The sequence below is a fragment of the Malaclemys terrapin genome, chromosome 5 (assembly GCF_027887155.1).
Source record: "Malaclemys terrapin pileata isolate rMalTer1 chromosome 5, rMalTer1.hap1, whole genome shotgun sequence".
NCBI lineage: Eukaryota > Metazoa > Chordata > Testudines > Emydidae > Malaclemys > Malaclemys terrapin.
The window spans coordinates 33,164,845-33,189,406 of NC_071509.1; the positions used below are offsets into that span (position 1 = coordinate 33,164,845).

General features: G+C 41.0%; 1 protein-coding gene across 5 annotated transcripts in view; it reads left to right on the forward strand.

The window, feature by feature from the left end:
- SLIT2 (slit guidance ligand 2) overlaps positions 1 to 24,562 on the forward strand; it is a 422,038-nt gene that overhangs the window by 323,941 nt on the left and 73,535 nt on the right. For all 5 annotated transcript variants that reach the window (XM_054030535.1, XM_054030533.1, XM_054030537.1 and 2 more), the window contains exons 16-20: positions 5,030 to 5,104; positions 11,040 to 11,183; positions 12,945 to 13,088; positions 19,995 to 20,161; positions 21,058 to 21,190. In XM_054030535.1, coding sequence (XP_053886510.1) covers positions 5,030 to 5,104; positions 11,040 to 11,183; positions 12,945 to 13,088; positions 19,995 to 20,161; positions 21,058 to 21,190 — 663 coding nt within the window. The remainder of the gene's footprint in view (positions 1 to 5,029; positions 5,105 to 11,039; positions 11,184 to 12,944; positions 13,089 to 19,994; positions 20,162 to 21,057; positions 21,191 to 24,562) is intronic.

Genomic DNA, 24,562 nt, shown 5'->3' on the forward strand with positions numbered 1-24,562 from the left:
GTCAAGATGAGATTATAGTAGTTAAGGCATGAGGTGATGAAGACCCGAACAAGAGTCCTGGCAATCTGTACAGACCAATAAGGCTAAATCCTTGAAATGTTGTAACAAGAAGACTTGGATATAGTCTGGATATGTGCATTAAGAGAGAGGGCTGAATTGAAGATGATGCCCAAATTGCAGGTCTGAGTGATGTCCTATAAGCAGTCCCACACTTCAATTTCTCCTCTTGGTTACTCAAATTTAAAAAGAGGCTTTTTACAAATCCTTTAATAGGATCTGGTTTATTAACTTAAAGTTAAAAAAAAAAAACACAAAAGTCTTCCCTCCAGCATTAAGCTGGCACAGCTCCAAACTTCCTTGGTGTCAGGGTCTTCCCGGCTGGCTACTCCCAGATCTTGCTAGCTGGAGCTCAGCCTTCTGGCTTTGGCTTCCAGGCCCCAGTCCTTCTCCCAGTCAGGGGTTCCTTCTTTATTAAATTAACAAACATTCAAAATAAAGTTTTCAAGTCCATGCATTCTACCAGGCCTTCCCTGCCTGTTGTCTCACTACCCAGGTTTCAGTTTCTCTGCTGGAGCCTACTCACTCCCAGCAGCCTCTGTACTGACTTCTGTTCTTCCTGAGAACTCCCTGAAAAAACTCTCTCTGCAGCTTCCTGCTGCTCTTAGAGGAGAATCAGGTGATTCCTGCTCAGGTGTTCAGGGTTGGCTGGCTCCAGGCTACATTAAGGGTATGGCTACATTGCAATAAAAAACTCATGGAACTGAAACCCAGAGCTCAGGTCTATTGACTTGGGTTCGCAGGGCTCGGGTGTGGGGTAAAGATTTCAGGGTAGATGTTTGGGCTTGGGCTGGAACCCTGGCTCTAAGATCCAGCCCCCTTGCAGGGTTTCAAAGTTAAAGCTCAAAGCCAAGCATCTGCATTGCAATTTTTAGTCCCATGAGCCAATTCAGCTGCCCTGGGTCAGCTGCGGCTGTGCTGTGGGTCTTTTATTGCAGTGCGTACGTATGCTAAGACACAATATCTGCAGTCATAGCTAATTAACAAGAGTGGGGAACAAGAAGCAGGTCCCTAGCCAAGGAGTTGAGAAAGATGTTCTCCTGGGCAGAATTTCTCCCACTTGCTATCTGGGCCACTCGTGTACTTGGAGTGTTGAACTGGCTCAGCACTTAGGATTTCATCAAGAAAATATTTCTCCAGATTAGTTCAGGACCAGCCATGGATCTGTTTGCAACACACATGAATAATATAACCAGGATAGAGGCATAATTGTGGGTAATGAATCACTTTGTCAAGTGAACCAAGCCTTGCTATAATCATTTCCTCTTCTGCTATTTGTTCCGATAGTCCGTTAGAAAATAAGGGCACAGGAGGCGGTCATGCATCTGTTCTGCTACTGAAGTGCTCTGGAACACAATCCTACAAGCTCTATAAGGCATCCTGGAAGTAAGATACTTTGCTGATTACTTTCTGACATGTGGGATAACTCATGAGGCCCTTGACAAATCACTGAAATCAGTATTCAAGACACTCCTGGAGAAGAACCTCACTCTAAATGGAACAAAATATCAGTTCTATAAATCCTTTTTACTGTTTTTCGCTATAACTTTTCAGCAGCTGGCACAGCAGCAGATCCAAACTTGATAGTCACCATCAAAAGTTTAGCGGCACCACAGAGTGTCAGTGAAGTACACAGTGTCAGTGAAGTACACAGCCTCCTGTAAATGCTCAGCTGTTGTGCACACTTCATTTCACACTCCACAATAGCAGCTTAAAAGCGAAGCCATAAACCTGAGAAGTCCAAACTTAAGAAACTATACAATCCAATGCCCTCAAACAGTTCGTTGCTTCCTTATCTGCTTTGACAGTGTAATATCCTACTTTCAAGCAAACAGACACTCGATGGTGGCATCACCAGCACACAATGATTCAGTGACAAACACTGCCAGAATAATTGCCATTGCCAGAAGAACATTGACACCAATGGAAAAATAGAGAAAGAAGGTCTCATTGTGACTTGGAGCTATGTGTTTGGAATACGATGATCACAGAAAACAAACCTCTTGAACAAATATTTAACCATTCAAAATCTAAGCTGTTCACTAGATGAATTCTTCAATTCCAACCATATAAATTCCATGTGATCCACAGCCATATAAGTTCCAACCCTTCAGTCCATGTGTCTTGCTTCCTTGCAGGTCCACTGAGGACTTGACCTTATTGATGGTAATGTGCATTTATATTGTCACACATGCAGCACTGAAAGCAATGACGCTGCATGAGCCTCAGCTTGCAACAAGGAGGATCCAGCACTTCATCCCATCTTCCTTATCCTTCATACAGGAATATATGGAATAACCTACCAACTACCAAGAAACTCCAAAATAGAGAGAAAAATCTTAAAATCATTCCCTAACACAAAGATCTGACCTTGGTACCTAATAACAACTTCCTATTTATGTCTTTTATAAAGCACTTTGAGATCTAATGATGAAAAGCACTATGTCAGAGCTAGGCACCAGGTTGGTGATTCTAACATTGCTTCAACTAAGAGCACTGGCCCTTGATTTTGGAGGCCACCAATATTTTATCAAGATTCAATCAGCTTCTTCTTGAAGAAGTCTAGTTTACAATTATTTGACAAGCAGACTGAAAATCTAAGTTCTCTTTTCCATGTCAAGCAGCAGTTCCTGCTAACAGCTATTTCAATGTCAGATTTGCTCAAAGGAGCCTGGCAGAAAAATCCCTCTTGATGTCTGTGAACCCTTTCCTCTTCCCCTTTCCATGGTGACTATTTCCTGGTTATCCTGGAATATTCAGGCTTCCAGTGGGAGAGCTTACCTCATGAGCATCACTATATGTCTACAAGCTAGAGCTAAGGAAAACTACAAGGCCTGTGTATCCCCGGGTCTGTCTCTTTTTGGGTTTACTGCAGCTGAGTCTCATCTGTATCACAAAGGATGCTCCAAAAAATGCTTATTGTGTCCTAGAGAGACCCTTCCCTTTCTTTTTGGACCTGGGCCTCATCCCCACATTTCCCCTCACAGGCTTCTCCTGGTACTTGAATGGCTGGCATTAGAGAAGGCTTGTGTTGCAATGTTAGTCTGTTAACATGTAGGAAAGCAGCTCTTCCAGGAGGTTCTGCGTGTCCTCGATAAACAAGTTTATTGATGTAGAAAGAAGGGATAGAATCCAAAACCCTGTTCCATCCTATCAAAGGTCACTTTAAAGGTTACTCAGTGTAGTCACACTCATTGGTCAATATGCACCAGATTTTCCATCGCTCATTTACTTCATTTGAATTTGTGGGCACTTTGCGCCTCTTGAAATGCATGTCCTATGTGCTTCCGGTTGGTTGGAAAATATTCTACATCTGTCCAAAACAGTTGTTCCCTTTCCCAATTAAAGTTTATGTAGGATTTCAATCAATTGTTGAAAAGACTGTGCTACCAGCACTTCAAATTGATAAACTCAATGCTTGTCTTCTGGCTATCACTTAAAGTGGTAGCTATAACCTCAGCTAGAAGGGTGGGTGAACTAGCAGCTCTCTCGCCATTTTCCTTTTCTCACCTTCTTTCCCAACAAGATCACCCTGCGAAGTGTTTCCAAGTTTAAACCCACGTCAAATTCAGAGTTCCATAATGATCCAGGCATTCATCTCCTCTGGTTTGGTCCTAGTCCCAAATCTCTAAACAAAAGATAATTAGACTCCATCCTTAAATGGGGTAAGGAGATTTAAACATTAGCACCCTAAAACTGAAGAGACTAAGATTCTGGATTTTTTTTTTCTTTTAAAGAAGCCTAAGAAAGGAAAATGGCTTTTTGGTGTATTAGCTGTATGGATCAATGCATACCATATTGAAATATAAAAGTTGGCCCAAGTTAACAGCCTCTCAGGGTTCAGGCCTCACTCTGCTAAAGGGGCTTTGGTTTCTGGGCTAGAGAATCATTGTTTTAAGATTTTTCAAACAACCATCTAGTGCTCATTACCTACCTTCCCGAAGCACTATAGAGTAGCTTTTGGTGATTTCTCAGACACTGACAATAGATGGAATGATCTGAGGTCAGTGGTCTATGGCCAAACATGTTTACTCCAGCTAGCAATCATGGGCCTACCCTAGGGCTTAAGAACACTGCTATTTTGTAGAGCCCTTTATTCCTAGTCAACAGACTGGAAGCATAAAAGAATAATTTCATCCTTGTAAATGATATTTCTGTGAGAATCTCCAGATGTCTATCAGACTCCACCCAATATACTGTAATGAACACTGGACCAATTTTCAGTTGTTTGCATATATTTCTTAAAGATTTTTATTTACAAGTTGCTATTGGATCATCCCTGGAATATTTGTGATGTGTTGTCCGTGAGAGGAATAAAACTTCAACAGTGGAGCAGTCGCCCCATCTGCATGGAGAGAGATGAGCAGCCCTTTAGTCCTGGACCATGAAACTCTCTTGCAAAACAAAGTTTATAGATGTGACAAATGACACCTTCATGGGGTCATGAGACTGCTCCTGTTTGTTCCCTAATTGAATATTGCCAGCAACTAGCTCTTTGTATGTTCTGCCAATTGCTCCCCCTCCCAGTAGCAAGAGGAGAGAGGGTAGCAACATAGTGGTATTGCCCTATCCCTGAAGCAAGATTAGGGTAGAAGGTATGCTAACATCAGATTCCCTCAATGGACTTTTATGTTAGTTTATTATGCATTTTTATTTATCAGTAAAAAGAGAGAGGATCTAAATTAAAACATATTTTATATTTAATTAAAACGATTTTGTATTTATAATATTTACATTCTGTTCTTGATCCTGGAGCCCTGTGCATTCTTAACTCTAATTGAAATTAATGGCGGATTTGTGTACACAGGGACTACAGAATTAGAAATGGCAGCATATATTGAAATCTTACTTGAATACTGCAGATATTTTAATTAAGATATTATGAAAAAATTCATCTAATCTAGAAAATAGTCTGTCAAGCAATGTTGGTGCTGGAATAATTTTGTGACTGTATTGTTGCTGTTTTCTCCAGGAGACTAAATAACAATGAATTCACCGTGTTAGAGGCGACTGGGATCTTTAAGAAGCTTCCTCAGCTGCGTAAAATGTAAGTTTATCTTCACTGATATCTGTTCTGTACTTTTCTATAAACTTTATTAGTTAACATCTGAGAGATTCAGTGTATTCAATTCAGAAATCAAGAGGTGGACTGTAGCATGGGTTTGGCGTAATCAGTGAGTTAGATCAAAGTTGGCAGCTCTTTTCTACAGAGCTAAGCACAGTCAGTTGCAACTTCACATGCTGTACAGCTTTGACACCTTTAGTTTAGTGTTCAGCCAGCCGGTCTGTTATTCAGCCAAAGCAGGGATCTAGCAACCTAAGCAGTTCAAAACCAGTTCCAGTAATCTTTTGTAACTTCCTCTATTACTCCCTAGCCATGCTATTCTGCCTCTTTCAGCACATTCAGGATATGCCTTTGACTTTTTGCTTTATCAAACTATCATTAGGGAAAAATATCAAAACTAAATGATTGGGGAAATGGCTAGATAGCTCATCTGTGTGAATTAAAGTCCTCAATTCATATTCCAAGAGAATTTTAGATGTTCACCAGTTTCATAAGTCATTTCAAAAAAAGAACACCCCCCCTCTCCCCCCCCCCCCCCCCCACACACTATGAAGTGTCTTTTGTTTATCCTTAGTGAAGGACAGAAATACTTGTCAGAGAGTAAAGAGGACGTCACTTTCTTGTAGCTATATTTAGTGTTCGGTCTTTTTATTAACGTTTCCTGCAAACATAAGTACCAAGGAAAGGGAATACAATCCTAGCAAATTCATGAAAAATGATCCATTGTTCATTTTTATATAAAGAAAGGAATAAAATGACTGCTATATGTGACGGTAAAAAAAGAGCCATCTAGGTTAGCAGTGGCCAAAAATTATCTCAGTTTGAGGATTGTTCAGTAGCCTATGTGAAATGTGTTGATATCCACAGTCCAGTTCCTAGTGGGAGGGTGTCCTCCACCCCACGAAAACCACCATCACTGGTGGTACTTATCAGTATTCATGTAGCATATTCAGAGAGACCAAAGATCAAATGCCATGTCTATTCTAACTACTCACTCACCCCTACTTTGTCACTCTAGGTCACAGTTGAGTCATTTAGGACAAGTCTACACTATAGTTGAAGGTTTGATTGCAGCATGTGTAGAAATACCCAAGCTAGCTTTAATCTAGCTAGTTTGAGTGCCAATATAAGCAAAGCCACAACAGCATGGACTTTGTACCCAGGGTGTCGGGAAGGCTGGTACAGCCTATGTTGGGGAGTCTGTGCTTCATGCTGTTAGTCCTCCACCTCGCTAGCTCGGGCATGTCTACAAGTACTGCAATCATACCTCTACTGCAGTGTAGACATACCCGTTGTTAAGCCAATGTAGAGATGTTGGCACTGCTGTTTCCTCTGCTGTTCCTATCCTCTGGATAAACAGGTCTTCATTCTATAAGGCTGTCAATCTAGCCCTTTTCACAAGCACTACATTTCTTTAAAGAAATCAAATATGCAAAGTTAGCAAAAGTGATATCAGTGTCTCATACTCAAGAAAACGTACATGAAAATATACATTAAATGATTTTATGTTTTTCATATTGTGAAGCGGAATGCAGCAAAGGATTCAGGTGATCTAAATTTAAATGTTGATTTCTAGGATCGAGTGCTTTGAGGCAACAAAACGGAGAATTTTAATCACTATCTTAATGTGGCTATCTAATTTAACCCAGAGTAGTTTTGAATTTGGGACCATTAAGAAGAGGCTAGAATAAAGAGAAAAATGTAGCATAAAGTTAGCATTGCTATTAATACTGTTCTGTAAGTTTCAAATACAAATCTCACATGTTAAAAAGTACTGCAGGTAACTGAATAAGGTGCAGATAAGTTAATTATGTTTAATAAAAAAAACCACCCGAATCTGCAATGTCAACCATGCAGGCAGAGGATCCCTGTGCCTGCGTGGAGCTTTGCACAAGCTCACGGGTTTGCCTGCACAGATGTAACTTGTAACCCTTACAAGTAATAACACAACTGATTTATCATACAATGTTTATTATTAATAATCAATCACAGGTTCTTTACCAAAATGGGCTACCCATTTCCTAAGAAATCCCCTTTCTCTCTGGGATTGAAATGATTGGCAGTGTAAAGTGGTATAGATTCAATTATAACTTACAAAGAAACCAAATAACTATGTTACCTATAAACATTACTGTGATGGGGCACTCATCTCTCAGCAATGCCTCCTGTTGGCTGGGTGTGGCGCTGCAATCTTTTCTGCTCCTGGCACCCACTATAGGTTGTTGACCTTGCTATGCAGCTCGTCAGTGGCTCAACTCTCCGGCCAAGTCACACACAGCCAATATGCATGAATGAACCCCTTCCTGGGTAACAAAGGTCCAACAAGGACTATGCTGTGGCTTTGTTAGTATCTTCAGTCCTGTCTCTGGGCTCAATTCTCAGTCCCTTCTGGGCTAACTTTTAAGTCCTTCCCTGTCCCCTTCTCTGTTATAAAGTACTGCTTCCAGGGCTTTCTCTCTGGAGACTCTATCTTCACCAGTTCTCCCTGCCCCAGCTCTCCAGCCAGGTCCTCTCTCAAGTTCAATCCCTTTCTAGTGGGTAACCAAGAATTCACCAGATGGTCTGTCTGCCCTTTCCAGGGTCTTCAGTCCCATCCCTGAACCCTTTAAATTCCAGCCCTTTGTTTGGGCTTCTAAACAAGCCTTATCCCCTTCTTGGGGCTTGGGCCACTTCCCCAGTGGCCAGTGGGGGAACCTGGGCCCACCCACTACTCTGGGTCCCAACACAGGGACCCTATGAACAGCAGTCACACAATACTCCCTTCAACTCTGTTAGCTGCTAGTATTTTCCCTGGGCTTCTTCCTTTTCACCCATTACTGAATCTCTTTCCTTTCACCCATTACCTTAGAGTTACAGTTCTCAGGTCCTCTCTCTCCGTGCAGAAAGCAAAATGCTGCCAAAATTCAATTTCTGGTTCTCTCTCAGGCTCCTGGGGCCAGAAAAGAGCACCCTTCCTTGCCACTCACGTCCCAGCCAGTAACTGACCTGCTCAGGCCCTGTAGCTCTTTTTTTCTGAGCCTTCTGAGCTCTGATTGGCTGCTTCTATGCAGCCTCTCTAAGCAGGCCTAGAGGACCCCCACCTTCACTGCTCCTTTCCTGGGGCAGGATGTGGTAGGACCACAAGGTCTCCCATCAGGGGGCCTCAAAAGTCCTGGTACAACCATCACAGCATAAAATTATCCAACCAAACCGCCTGTGTAACCAATAGTGTCATGGTAATAAACACATTTAATATTTACACTATAAAAGATGATGAAGAAAAAAAATAGATGAAAATTAGCAAATAGAGAACCTCAGAAAGCCACAGATCCACAGATCCAGTTGACACCAGTTCAGAGCCCGAGAGAACCCAAGAAAAGAAAACTAGGCAAGGTGCCTTCTACCCCACATTATCTAGATGTCATGGATACATACCCATATTTGTTCTGATACCCCAATTATCAGAAGGGCAATACCTGTGCCTATTCCATCTGTAAAAACAACAAAGAGTCTGGTGGCACCTTAAAGACTAACAGATTTATTTGGGCATAAGCTTTCGTGGGTAAAAACCTCACTTCTTCAGATGCATAGAGTGAAAGTTACAGATGCAGGCATTATATACTGACACATGGAGAAAGGGGAGTTACTTTGCAAGTGGAGAACCAGTGTTGACAGGGCCAATTCAATCAGGGTGGATGTAGTCCTCTCCCAATAATAGATGAGGAGGTGTCAATTCCAGGAGAGGAAACTCTGCTTCTGTAATGAGCCAGCCACTCCCAGTTCCTATTCAAGCCCAGATTAATGGTGTTAAATTTAAAAGTCACTATCATTAAACAAAAAAACTTCAGAAACAGATTTCAAAGAGAAACAGCAAATTTAACACCATTAATCTGGGCTTGAATAGGAACTGGGAGTGGCTGGCTCATTACAGAAGAAGCTTTTCCTCTCCTGGAATTGACACCTCCTCAACTATTATTGGGAGAGGACTACATCCACCCTGATTGAATTGGCCCTGTCAACACTGGTTCTCCACTTCCGAAGTAACTCCCTGCTCTCCATGTGTCAGTATATAATGCCTGCATCTGTAACTTTCACTCTATGCATCTGAAGAAGTGAGGTTTTTACCCACGAAAGCTTATGCCCAAATAAATCTGTTAATCTTTAAGGTGCCACCAGACTCCTTGTTGTTTTTGTAGATACAGACTAACACGGCTACCCCCTGATACTATTCCATCTGTGGCATTCTGGATTTCCATAATTAATCCTAATCATTAAAACTAACCAGTCATGTCAATCCTTTCTCAATTATTTCCTAACAATTTCTATGTATCAAATTGTTAATATAGCCAGCCTGACAATCCAATTAGTTGTGTTCACATACTTGTCCCCTTGTCTGTTCCAAACTAATGAGAAACACACCAAGATCAGTCATATATCCTAATAATATCATTATTATTGCAAGCAGCAAATGCAGTGGAAGCAGGGGAAAGGTCATAGATCAGCACATTGGAGGAGTAGGGCCTAAATAGTTAATCGAGTTGATGTTCTGTCAATACTAATAACATTATATAAATATATATATATATAACTTTGTCTCACTGATGAGTTTTACAAATGTTAACTAATCCTTGAACAATAGGTAAATAGTACAGTAATATTCATACTTTACACATGGAGAAAGTCAGATAATAAGAAACTAAGGAGGTTGTCCTGGACCACACATCAAGTCATCTGTGAATCTGGGATTAGGGATAAAGAGTTCTTGGTTCCCAGACCTGTGCTTTAACCACAAAGACCAAATCATCTCCTTCATCAAGGGCAAGGTATATTTGAAACTAATATTATGCAAGAACTGAGTAGTCAAAACTCAGCTGAAGCAACAACCTTAGGTTTTGCATTTGTCAGATACTGATACAGATTCATTCTGGCATGACTATGTATTTTAGATGTAATGAATAATTAATATGTTTTCTTAAATTGAATAAATAAAAGCGATGTTCCCAAAACCATCAACTTATGTTTGTTTTTCTTCCAAATATCATAAATACCAGCAAGTAAAAGAAATAAGACTTTAGCATCACTACATTGTATATGTTGTTTTGATCATGTAAAAAGTCATTACTGTATTATAACGTCACACTGTGAATAAATACATATTTGGTGTTGTTTAAACTAAAATTTAAGTAAAATATGAATATGGCTATTTGAAGAACGCAAAATAAAGTATTACAGATGTATCACTAAAATCTTTAAAGCAATGTGTAAATATTGAAATTAGATACTTTTTCAAAATACAAAGCCACTTCTACTCATTTTGAGTCTAATTTCAACACTTTGACAAAAAAACTGTTCTCCACAAGAGGTAGAGACATAAACCATACCTCTTGTTGGTTTAAAAATTAGTAATAGTATAGTATAGATCATGAATATTTTGTTTAATTGTCATCATTTGTGCTACTTATTTACTTTTTGTATCTCTCTCAACTTAGAAACTGAAACTAAACTAGTTAGTTTCAGTTTTGTTTCTCAGGCACCAACATTACATTGTTGATTGGATTCAAAACATTGCAAGGAATGAAAACATTAAAACACTATGTATTTTAATTGAGTATCTTTAAAAATTTTGATGAAAACATTTTCTTGTATTATGCATGCACTGGTAGCAACCCTCAGATTCTTTCAGTAGGAGATAAAAACCAAACTTCCTTTGAAAATCCCAGTCTCTATTGTTAAGGTTGTACTGAAATTTGCTTTGCAGGATTAAAATCTCTGTATTGGATATTTTACTCTTTGAATTTATTCTCCAGTTTTACATAGTAACTACTTAAAGTAACCTAAAGCTATGGTAGTCTGCAGTGTTTCTTTAACAGTTAATTAGCCTAAGACGCTAAAAAAGTCTTTTTTTTTCCTTTAATTCTTTTTCATTAATGTAAAATAGAAATCTGAGCAATAACAAGATCACAGATATTGAAGAAGGAGCATTTGAAGGAGCATCTGGTGTGAATGAACTGTTGCTCACCAGTAACCGTTTGGAGACTATTCGACACAAGATGTTTAAAGGACTAGAAAGTCTCAAAACATTGTAAGTCTACTAACTGGGTGTCTTTCTTCCCGCTCGATGCCAGATCTCTTAGACTCGAAGTAAATTCCTATGTTTTTTGTAACCTTCATTTTGAAGAAAAAACTATGGGATATGGAAGCATATCCTAGCTCTTACTTCCATTTTACACCAAGCTTTTCCACTCAGTGTGAATTCATTGACTTTGGGCCTGATCGAGTTGAAATTCATTTCTGTGTCTACAAAAACTGTACATGCCCACTGAACTATGCAGCAGCTGCAGCTGCTCCTGGTTCTGTGAGCAGATGGAAATAACCATCTCCTCTGTAGCCATGGAAATTATACATTCTGCACTGCCACATCCTTAGAATAGAATTTTTGATTCTGTCCATGCTAATTGTTGTTGGGAATTACACCAGAGGAAGGAGATAGATTCAGTGGATGCTGAAATGTGGGATAAGGGTCTTTCCTCAACGATTCAATGTCAGTTAGCCAAAGATGATGATTCAATGGGCTCTAACTTCAAGTTATTATTACGTCCTTACCTAGTCTTCTCTGCTCCCTGGGTAACTCCTCAACTCAGCCACAGAACTGTGTTTTTGTTCTGGGGCTTCTCTTGCACGCTAAACTTTCTAATCAACGGCTCAGCCCTCTGCGGAGCCAACAGCTGCAGTCTTCTGGGCTCTGCAGCAAAGAAGGATGCAGATATTTTTGGATACATTGTACCTAGGATTTTAAATTTTAAATAAATTAGCTTTGTTTTTATTTCAAACTCTTGACACTGTTAGTTGCTGTTCTTATGAATCTAGATAGGAAAAATAATTCTAGGGTTTATTGACAAACAGGCACAAAAAGAGCAAAACTTGAAACTGCATTGATCCTATAATATTACTTAGAGAAATCTATTTTTAGGAAGGTTGTTTTTGTTTTTAAGATTCTAAACTTTCTACTTGTTGTTAAAACAGTGGTGCCCAAACTTTTCCTCTTGCACTCCCCTTCCTAGTAATAGAATTTGTCTCTCCATCACCCCTGGGCCATGGAGCCAGGGCTGGGGCCAGGAGCAGGACCAGAGCAGGGCTGAAGGCAGAGTGGAGCTGGGTGGCACTCCCTATCTTCCCTCACCCATGGGGTTTCCCAGGCTCCTCTGTGCCTCCTGGATGTTACTCCATGCCCCCCTAGGGGGAGTACCCCACCGTTTTGGGACCACTGTGTCAGATTCACACTGGTTTCTGTTAATTGAGATTTGTTGAGCAAGTTAAGAGTGCTTTCTGCAATTTAGTTTACATATGTTAATGAACAGAAATATGGACTGTGAAATGCCATCAGAATATATAAAAATTGTAACAAATAACTATGTAAATGTTTAATTTGTAGAAGCAGTTGTCTTAGCAAAGAGAAAGCTGTCCCAGTTCTCAACTGGTATCTTCACATGAGTTGTAAAGTTACTGAAATATTCACATAGCTAAAACACTAAAATTATAGTGAGTTTTCATTATAATAAATGGTGTCTTCAAAAATATGCCTCAGTTTAGTTTTTCTGTTGCTCTGCAATAATACTATATATATATATATATATGATCTAATTATACTTCATTTTTTGTAATATTTAACTATATTGAATACCAAAATGGTTAATGTGCAAGAAAATCTTCATACATTAGATGTAGTATATGATTAAATTTAATAAATGGTATCTAAGCGTAATAAAACATAGAAAGATGTTTAGATAAAATGGTTCTATTGGACCTTCCCTAAAGTAATAAATGTTAATCCTTTCTTTTTCAGAATGCTAAGGAGCAATCGCATAAGCTGTATAGGCAATGATAGTTTCACAGGACTGAGTTCTGTCCGTTTGCTCTCCTTATATGACAACCAAATTACTACAGTTGCTCCAGGTGCCTTTGATACTCTCCATTCACTCTCTACATTGTAAGTTACATTATATTTTTAGATTATCCAGGACTTGAAGCCACTCACGTGTTTATGACATTTGCATTTATATTTTCTCTGCATAATCTTGCAGTGTACATTAATATTCCACTAAAGAAAAATACAACAGTCAGCGTTACAGAAAATCTGTGTCCTGGGCCATCTTGAAGCACATATTCAAATGTAAATACAGGCATTGTCCTTAAACACTTAGGGTATGTCTACACTATGAGAGTAGTTCGATTTTACTTAAAGCGAATTTTTGTGGAACTGATATTACAAAGTTGAATGTGTGTATCCACACTAAGGACAGTAATTCGACTTTGTGAGTCCACACTAACGGGGCAAGCGTCGACATTGGAAGCGGTGCACTGTGGGCAGATATCCCACAGTTCCCACAGTCCCCGCTGCCCATTGGAATTCTGGGTCGAGCCCCCAATGCCTGCTGGGGCAAAAAATGTATCAAGGGTGGTTTTGGGTAACTGTCGTCATTCAACCCTCACTCCCGCCCTCCCTCCATGAAAGCGCCAGCGGGCAATCAGTTCACACACTTTTCTGGTGATTGACAGCGCGGACGCCACAGCACTGCGAGCATGGAGCCCGCTGCGATCATCGCTGCAGTTATGGCCATTGTCAACACCTCGCACCTTATCATCCACCTTTTTCAGAGGCAGATGCTGAGAAATCGGGCGAGGAGACTACGGCAGCGCGGTGAGGACATTAAGTCTGGGAGGGGCACAGACCTCTCACAAAGCACGGGACTCTGCGCCGTGAACATCATGGTGGCAATGGGTCATGTTGATGCTGTGGAACGGCGATTCTGGGCCCAGGAAATAAGCATGGACTGGTGGGACCGCATAGTGCTGCAGGTCTGGGATGAATCACAGTGGCTGCGAAACTTTAGGATGTGTAAGGGAACTTTCCTGGAACTTTGTGAGTTGCTGTCCCCTGCCCTGAAGCACAAGGACACCCAGATGCAAGCAGCCCTGATTGTCCAGAAGCGAGTGGCCATAGCCTTCTGGAAGCTTGCAACGCCAGACAGCTACTGGTCAGTTGTGAATCACTTTGGAGTGGGCAAATCTACCGTGGGGGTTGCTGTGATGCAAGTAGCCAATGCAATCATTGAGCTACTGCTCTCAAAGGTAGTGACCCTGGGAAACATGCAGGTGATCATAGATGGCTTCGCTGCAATGGGATTCCCAAACTGCGGTGGGGCTATAGATGGAACTCACATCCCTATCCTGGGACCGGACCACCAGGCCAGCCAGTACATAAACCAAAAGGGCTACTTTTCAATGGTGTTGCAAGCACTGGTGGACCATAGCGGACGTTTTACCAACATCAACGTCGGACGGCCAGGCAAGGTTCATGATGCTTGCGTTTTCAGGAACTCTGGTCTGTTTAGATGGCTGCAGGAAGGTATTTACTTCCCGGACCACAAAATAACTGTTGGGGATGTGGAGGTGCCTATAGTGATCCTCAGGAACCCAGCCTACCCGCTAATGCCATGGCTCATGAAGCCCTATACAGGTGCCCTGGACAGTGAAAAAGAACTTTTCAACTACCGGCTGAGCAAGTGCAGAATGGTGGTGGAGTGTGCTTTTGGACGTCTCAAGGGGAGATGGAGAAGCTTACTGACTCGCTCTGATCTCAGCAAAACCAATATCCCCATTGTTATTGCAGCTTGCTGTGTGCTCCACAATCTCTGTGAGAGCAAGGGGGAGACATTTATGGTGGGGTGGGAGGTTGAGGCAAATTGCCTGGCTGCTGATTACGCCCAGCCAGACAGCCGGGCGATTAGAAGAGCCCAGCGGGACACGCTGTGCATCCGGGAAGCTTTGAAAGCTAGGTTCCAGAGTGAGCAGGATAACCTGTGACTATTAAGTTTGTTTAAACAGAAGCTGAACCTGCCCCCGTTTCTTTACCCAGTTAATGTTGACTATCCTCTCCAGTTACCAACCTCCTTCCCCACCTTCCAACACACCTTTAAAAATAAAATAAATGAAACTTTGTTCATTAATACCGTTTTTCTTTATTAAGGTTTTTGTGGTAAAGTGTTGAAACTGGGACGCAGACTGTGGTGGGGAGCGGGTGTAGTGATGGAAAGGATGCTTCTAAACTCGAGGAATGACAGGCTCCTGCTCCTAGAGCGGTCCACAGTGGTGGACTGGTTGTTTCAACGGAGCCTGCCACCCCTCCTTTTCGGGACTTTGTGTGTGGGGGCTATGTGACTTTGTGGTGGGGGAGGGCGGTTACAGATCCCCTGCTGCGTTGCTCTGTCATCCAGGCTTAGGACCGCTGCATAAAATCTGTAACCGCCCTTCCCCGCCACAAACTCACATAGCCCCCCCACACAGAACATGAAAACCACCTCCCAGACTGACCAGGGTGCCTAGTGACTGATGTGTGTGTGACCTTCTGCTGAACCTGCCCCCATGTCTGTACCCTGGTAAAGGTGACTGTCCTCTCCAATTACCAACCCCCTTACCCCCCTTAAAACACACTCTCCTCTAAAAGAACATGACGGAAACAGTAATTAACAGAAATGTATTTTTTATTAACAACTACACAGGGGGATGAAACTGGGACGGGGGCTTGGCTGAGGTGCTTTTGGAGTGAAGGAAAGGACTTATCAAATCTTTGGGAATGAGAGCCTTCTGCTACTTGAGTAGTCTGCAGGGGTGGAGTGACTGTTTTCACGGCCCCTGACGCCCCTCCTTCTTGGGACTTTCGGTGAGGGGGGGATGGGACTTTGTGGCAGGGGAGGGCAGTTAGAGATAGAATGCAGCGGGGCTCTGTCCTCCTGCCTCCGGTCCTGCAGAACATCTACAAGGCGCCGGAGAGTGTCCGTTTGCTCCCTCATTAGTCCAAGCAGCGTTTGAGTCGCCTGCTGATCTTCCTGCCGCCACCTGTCCTCCCGTTCGCTGTGTGATCGCTGGTATTGCGACATGTTCTCCCTCCACTGGGTCTGCTGTGCCGCCTCGGCTCGGGAGCAGCCCATAAGTTCTGAGAACATCTCGTCCCGTGTCCTTTTCTTTCGTCGCCTGATCTGCGCCAGCCTCTGGGAGGGGGATGCCGGGGTAGCTTGGGAGACACTCGCAGCTGTGGGATGGGAGAAAGGGAGTGAATTCCTCACAAAGATACAGTTTTGCGAACAATGAAAATAGTCTTTCTCTGTGAACAAGACCATGCACAGTACCTATCACATGTGCACTCAGTACAAGGTTGAATTTTTGGCCTTCCCATTGAGTGCCTGGGGTCTTGCTGTACAGATCACACAAGCGGGGCCGGACAACGGAATTCGGCTAGCAGGCGGACATGGTAAGCCGTAGACTTTTGGCTGCTTAAAGCTTAATTTATAGCAGTGCCCTCCTTTCACGTTCCAAGCAATGCTCCGAGCGTTGGCCAGTTCCTGCTGCCGGCAATTCGGCCAGCATGAACTCTGCCCCTGTCCCACCCTCCTCGCAGCTGTCCCCGGGAAAGATCCCTGCTTGCTGCCCCTGTCCCACCTCCACCGCGTGGCTTTAAACTGCCGGTTACAGTTATGTAAAGGAACAGGCAGTCAGTCCCAATACTAACATTCCCCTAATTCAAAGCAGGTCACCATGAGTGAGATCACTCTGATGAGGATTTCGGAGACAGAGAAAGACCGCATGCTGCGTGAATGCCAGCAAACACCAGGGCCGTATGCCGCCATGCTTTGCGAGGCAATGATCTTGGAGTACTTGCTGCTAGCCTGGCGCGGAAAAGTTTCCTACCATGGAGGACGCAATAAGGCCGCTCTCCCCAGGAACCTGATGCAAAGGCTTTCACAATACCTCCAGGAGAGCTTCGTGGAGATGTCCGAGGAGGATTTCTGCTCTATCCCTGGACATATTGACAGAATTTTCCAGTAGCTGCACTGGCAAGGACTAAAAACTAAAGCGCCTAGGGCAAACTAATCATGAAAAAACGGACATGTTGACAAACTTTTCCAGTAGCTGCACTGGCAAGGACTAAAACCCTGATTGACGGTCCGGGTTACCGCCTTGGGAGGGTTGGTAGGGGATCTCCGTGAGGGTGATGAAGAGATCCTGGTTGTCGGGGAAATCAGTGTTGAAAGCGCTGTCGACTGCCTCGTCCTCCTCATCTCCTTCCTCATCTTCCCCGTCCGCGAACATCTCCGAGGAAGCGTCCGTCGACAATACCCCATCGTCAGAGTCCACGGACTGTGGTGGGGTAGTGGTGGCGGCCATCCCTAGAATGGAATGCAGTGCCTCGTAGAAACGGCATGTCTGGGGCTGGGATCCGGAGCGTCCGTTTGATGTTTCGGTCTTCTGGTACCCTTGTCTCAGCTCCTTGATTTTCACGCGGCACTGCGTTGCATCCCGGCTGTATCCTCTCTCTGTCATGGCTTTTGAGATCTTCTCGTAGATCTTTGCATTCCGTTTTTTCGATCGCAGCTCTGAAAGCACGGACTCATCGCCCCACACAGCGATCAGATGCAAGACTTCCCGATCAGTCCATGCTGGGGCCCTCTTTCTATTCTGCGATTGCATGGTCACCTCTGCTGGAGAGCTCTGTATCGTTGCCAGTGCTGCTGAGCTCGCCACGATGTCCAAACAGGAAATGAGATTCAAACTGGCCAGACAGGAAAAGGAATTCAAATTTTCCCGGGGCTTTTCCTGTGTGGCTGGTGGCTGGTCAGAGCATCCGAGCTCGGACTGCTGTCCAGAGCGTCAACAGAGTGGTGCACTGTGGGATAGCTCCTGGAGCTATTAGCGTCGAATTCCATCCACACCTACCCTAATTCGACATGGCCATGTCGAATTTAGCGCTACTCCCCTCGGGGAGGAGTACAGAAATCGATTTAAAGAGACCTCTATGTTTAAATAAATAGCTTCGTTGTGTGGACGGGTGCAGGGTTAATTCTAGTTAACGCTGCTAAATTCGACATAACCTCCGAGTGTAGACCAGGCCTCAGTGATGTGTTACTTGACACAGACAGTAATTTCTTTAATATCTTGGGACTGATGTTATTTAATACATTTCAATAATGGCCTTGGCACAAAAAGTAGAAAAGTGCTAATGAAATTTGCTGATGACAGAAAGTTTAGAGGCATTGTCAATACAGAGGAGGATCAAAATATCATACAGGAAGAATTGGATGACCTAGAGGACTAGAGTAATAGAAATAGATTGAAATTTAATAGTATGAAGTGCAGTGGCATGCACTTAGGAACTAATAACAAGAATTTCTGCTATAAACTGTTAATCAGTTGGAAACAACAGAGAAAGAGAAAGATCTGGCTGTATTAGTCAATCACAGGAAGAATATAAGCCACGAGTGCGATGTGTCTGTTTAAAAAAGTAACAGCAGTAGCAAATGTGATCCTTATATGCATTTCCAGTAGAGTTAGGAAGTATTAATGCCATTGCACAAGGCACTGGTAAGACCTCATCTTGAATACTATGTACAATTCTGGTCACCCATATTCAAGAAAGATGAATTCAGACTGGAACAGATGCAGAGAAGGGCTACTAGGATGATCAGGGGAATGCAGGACCTCTCATGTGAGTGGAGACTAAAAGAGCTTGTCTTGTTTTGCCTTGCAAAACAAAGGCTAACTGAGAATCTATGATGGCTCTCTATAAATATTTAGAGAGGCACAGGTGTGGGGGGGGGTAAACAGTAGGGTAAAATGTGTATAAAGGGGCATGAACAAATATAGACTGAGGATTATAAGAAGGTTTCTAACCATAAGACGAGTGAGGTTCTGGAGCAGCCTTGTAAAAGGAGTAGAGGGGGCAAGCTAACTAGTTTTAAGATGGAGCTTGATAAATTTGTGAATGAAATTATATGACAGGATTGCCCGCATAGCAGGGGACTCGACTCAGTGACCCAGAGGGTCCCTTCCAGGTCCTGTGTTCCTTTGTTTACACCAAGGTTTTTAGAAGAAGTAGTTCGCCATGGTTGCCAAGTTCCACTGGTTGGACCAGTTGTGGAAGCCCTATTTTGACATGGCCATTGGCATTCTTCACACTGTGGTGTTCAACTTTTTGAAACTGCAGTTCATGTATAGTCTAAATCCTACCTTGGAACTTAATTCAGACTTGCTGTATGATGGAGCGTTAATCTACAGTCCAATTTTCTGTGAAAAGAAATGGCTGTATTAGAAATAATACATTTTCAAAGGGTTGTCTGCCTTCAAATCTTTTTTTAATTCAGTGGGAGGAAAAGAAGGAAAAGGGAGGAGAAGAGAAGGAAAAAAAGTTCCTGTTTAAGGAAGTCAGGTTACCAAAGAAGTAATTACTGTGGGAAGCATCGCTCAGTAAAGTACTTAATCCTCTTTCCACATAAAATGAGACACTTTACAGCTAGTGACTAATTTGTGCATATTAAAGATGACATGTTTCTAAATAATGGAATTGTCAATAGGTTTGTGGTGAAGTGAGGAGATGCCAAAAGTACTCAGACTTGTAGAAGTAAATTCATTTTTATAACTGGCATGTAATCAACTTAGCTGTCAGTTTAGATGAGAACTTATTCTCTGGAGCAAATAAAAGATGGAAATCTTGAGATGACAAATTAATGAAAAAGCTGTTATCAGGTTAAAGCTAATAATATAAAGTAATCAGCTTTCATCTCTATATTAAGTTACTGCTTTATCAGTGCAGAGTAGTTTGACAGCAAGTCAGCTCTCTGACAGATTTAAATTATTTCTAAGTGAACTGTATCAAGATTCACAAACTATATCAAGATGCACAAATTCTAAATTGCTGCTCTCAGCTTTGGTTTGCATATGGAATTGTTTGCGGAATTTCATTTAGGTTTAACTTCTTGAAAATACACATTGTATTTTTTAAAATGAAAACAAAGTTACATCATTGAAACTAAATTATGTATTGTTTGCATGTGGTTCTCAGAAACCTGCTGGCCAATCCTTTCAACTGTAACTGCCACCTGGCGTGGCTGGGAGATTGGTTGAGGAAGAAACGCATTGTAACTGGAAACCCTCGCTGTCAGAAACCCTACTTCCTAAAAGAGATTCCCATCCAGGATGTGGCAATTCAAGATTTTACTTGTGATGATGGTAAGAAATACATATTGGATCTGTCAGAGTAGTGTAGTTCTGCAGCTCTCATACATATAAACATGCCATAGATTAGGTGGTCCATATTACAGGCACTCTTTTTTTTTAATTTAATAAATGTTCACTGTGATCCAAATTTAACTCCTGTATAATCATGTCTATTCTAGAAGCAGAATACACACAATTTGAGATGATTAAAAAGCATGCAACTGTTCATATACATCGGTCAACAAGCCTTTTGAAAATAACAGTGCAATACTGTAAATTGGTATTTTGAGGTAAAATGGAGACTGAGATAATTGGACCAAAAACAGTTGTACAAATGAAAATATTTTCAAACACTGACACTTGAATTCAATACTTTCTTTCAGCTAAATATTCAAATATTATATTACTATTGCTCAGTCTGCCTGTTACTTATTGATTTTTTTATATTTCTCTGCAAATATTTGAATAATCTGCTACTCGCCTCTCTTACATCCCAATCCTTCTAATTCCAAGGTTAATTGTATGTTTGCTGATACTCAAATGTATAACTTTTCCCTAATAAATAATATGCTGTCTTTATTTACTTTAAATTACTGTAATTTTTTAGAAATCAGTGTATATATTACTTTATCATATTGTGTTTAGGAATTGTGACCTTACTTTAATGAGGCTTTTTCTAAAGAATATGACTCATAGATACTAAAACAGTGTTATACTAAATAAATAAATAATATAATTTGAAATGTAGTTAAAAGTGATAACTTAATGATTTCCATCCACAGAGCTACTGCAGTGCAGAACCTTCATGTCTGTTAAGTGGAATTAAGTACAGTATGTTAAATTCTTGCCAATTCTTAAGTGCTCTCTGCAGAGCAAAGCTTTATTTATCTGTTTCTTTCACTAACCAGGGAATGATGACAACAGTTGCTCTCCATTGTCTCGCTGTCCCGCAGAATGTACTTGCCTAGATACTGTGGTTCGCTGCAGCAACAAAGGTCTTAAGGTTTTGCCCAAAGGCATCCCAAAAGATGTAACTGAACTGTAAGTAGCACAAGTTCTTCCTTTTCTTGAATGCCAAGTTCAGAGTCACATTGTCTGATTCAAGAATGAAAGGCAGAGTAAGTAGGCAAAATGAAGAAATGACATTTATCAATCAGCTGGAGTTTGAGACTTTATCACTTGTTAGATACTAAGACCTGTAAGTCAACCAAGGAAATCTTAATAAAAAGAATTTAATAACAAAAAAGTCCTATTTATAATGGTAAAAAGGCCCATATAATTATGAATTATTCTAGAATTCCTAGAAATTCTAATATTGTTATGATTAGCTAAGTTTTTTTAATATAGTAGCTAGAGATCTGTGAGTGCACATTTAGGGTACATTTTTTTGCTTACAGAGAAAATGTCACATTGAATTTTCATTGTCCAACATGGAAGAAATGCAGAAAGTAAATAACATAAATAGCATCAAGACAATTAGCTATTTAAAATTCTAATTGTTTTAATAGTCTAAGGAATTTTTAGTGACATATTTAAGGAAAAGAGTAATTTTTAATAAATGAATTTCTCCAGTGGAGGCTTGGTTATTGGAAAAATAGTAAAGATTCTTTTGTGAATATTGTAAAGCAGATTTGCAGAAATATCCTCTAAAATTGTACCTACAATCTTGGGTATTTATTTTCCAACTTCAAGTCTTTAGATTTCCAAAGGAATTGGTAATTCTATTCATAGATATAATTTGTGGGTACAGATTGATTTTGCAGATAGCTAGCTACTCAGTTTTGAATGTGCAAATGCTCTATGTATATGCACTTCAAAGATTTTGAGGCAACCCAAATTTTATACACAAAAGAATGTAAAATTTCAGAAACAAATTTAGAAAATGGGTTATGACTTCTTTGAAACTTCATCTTATATGTTTTGAGATTTAAAGAAGCATCCAGAAAAACTCAACAATAATAAATACCTTTTAATATTTCATCATCTCCTCTTATTACAAATAGTTGCAGTTAATCATTAAACACACAGGAAGGCTTTGAAGTATCTTCCGTCTACTCTGTTTAATATTTAAAATAATTAATGTAAATATTTGCTTTGGAAGGCATCTTAAGTGTGCACTTTAACACTTTAATAGCTTCTTTGTTTTACAACTACAATTATTCAGAAGTTTCTAAAACATCCATCAGTAGTTTGATGGTAAAAACAGGATACTATAACAAATGCATCTGTCATTCCCAAAGAGAAGCTAGTGAGAATTCCTACTGAATTCACCTATGCTATCAGTGTTTTTAAGAAGTACCTTAATTAAACAAAGTTGCTGCCTGATAGATACAATTTGACCTACATTTAGGAGCAATGACTTGTAAGATTGTACATATAAAGAGATTTATATGGACTGCAACACCTTTTGTGACTGATAAGTCCTTTACATGCAGTTTTGTGCACCTAAGTTAGTGTCCAAAGTGTGCATGCAGCTCACTGTATTTTTTTTTAAAAAATGAGAAAACGAAGGAGTTGGTTTTCTGCTTGCAGTTGCATCCTGATCAGTTCTTCTTGTTCATTAAAATGCATACACGTTCTAACATGTGATCTCCTTTATTAATATTTCCTTCATTCAAACAAGTAATGGTTTTTGCAACCAAGAAGAAAATTATAACTGGTGAAAGCTTATTTTTAATGATACAGATAAAATAATAAATTGTTAACATTTTCTTCCAACCTCATTGATTTTATCACAATATACAGTACCTTACTCCTTCAATAAAGTTTTTTAAATTATCTTTGTTTTTAACCTCTTAATAAAGTGTTAAAAAATTCATTTCCTGCCATATATGTAGTATCTTTGATGTATATTTGTAAAATTGTTCAGAAGTAAATATCAAAGTTGGCAAAATACAATAATAACAGGTCTGTGGATGTGGAAGAAGGCAATACAAATGGGCTAGACACCATATACCTGGACAGAGGCTGCAAAAAAAATCTGCTGTGCACCCTCAGCTAGATCCATTAGGTTCTCAAAGTACCACATATGGCCAGTCTATAATCTCCTCTATCACACATAGCTTGCTAGTTAGAGGAGAAATGAAGGAAGGTCAGTGTCACAATGCTAGGTTACCTACAGCTCAGTATCAGTTACTTGTGCCCAATAAGTTTCTCATTTAGAAATTTTATCTTGTGCTGTCCTCACCAGGAGCAGGGATCCCTTCCCCTGGTAAGTACGGTAGATGTTCTTCGAAGATCGCTGCAGAAATCCCCATTCACCACAGCTACACTCCAAACTGAATTAACAAACTTGTAATTTATTATCTACAATTAAAATTTGTGAATGAACTCTGGAAGTGCTGCCCAGTGTCCTTGTCAAGCCCAGGAAAATCTTCTGGTTTCCTGTTCATAAGCCAGGGAGTCTGATATTCTCCCAGTCTGGTCTCACTGCAACCCTCTCAGCAGCCCAGACCTCTACATCCCTGATGGACCAGTCTCTGGAAATTGGAGAGACCTTTTTTGGCAACTTCAGCTAGCCTGACCAAAATTAGCTCAAGCTAGCAAGTCTCCACTCTCCCTCCTCCAGTGGTCCTTCTCCCACTGCTGACATTCAAACCAACATTCTGGGATGGCCTCCAGCAACCCAATAAGCCCTCAGAGTCCTTAGGTTTCAAACCACTATTTCACGTCCAACATATTTTGCCTCCCATGTGCTTATACTTAACATAATATAAACCTAACACATTCCCTAATCTTCTCCGCAGTCCCAAACAAACCAAAATGAAAATTCCAACATTTTATCATCTCTAATGCTCTGTAAAGCAATAAACAAAGTATAATTGCATACCCCTCCATTATAAGCAACTTAAAATATGGGAGATCCTCAATTATTATGTGAAAGCAATTAAAATTGTTAACAAGTTTATTTAGCTAAATGTAGATAAATATCCATCTAGACACATATCCATATCTGTGGTCATCTCTGTGTAACACATGGTGAATCACAATAGCTGTCAAAGTTGGACCTGCTAGATATAGACAACAGGAATGAGGTTTTATATTCACAGCCATCAGAGCTGTGTGAACCTGGGCCCAGCCACCAACCAACCCATTTGGCAAGCTATCTGAATCACCGGTGCATATCCCATCAGGATTCTTTGCTTCTGACCTAAATCAACTGAGGCTGTCTGCAGCACTCCTGTGTTCTCATTCCTGCTTTTTGGAGGGTGTTTTCCCCTTGTGGTCTTTGATTCTCCTTCACCAGCTGTGGTGTTCACAACTGCTCAGAGGATTTGGGATCCATCACTTATGTGCCTCACAAGTCTGGTACTCCAGCCAGTCATGGTATTCCTATGATTGCAGGTATGACATAATAGGTTTACTATTAGAGCTGGGGCCAGAAGCAGCTACCTCAGCAAACTCATTCACCAT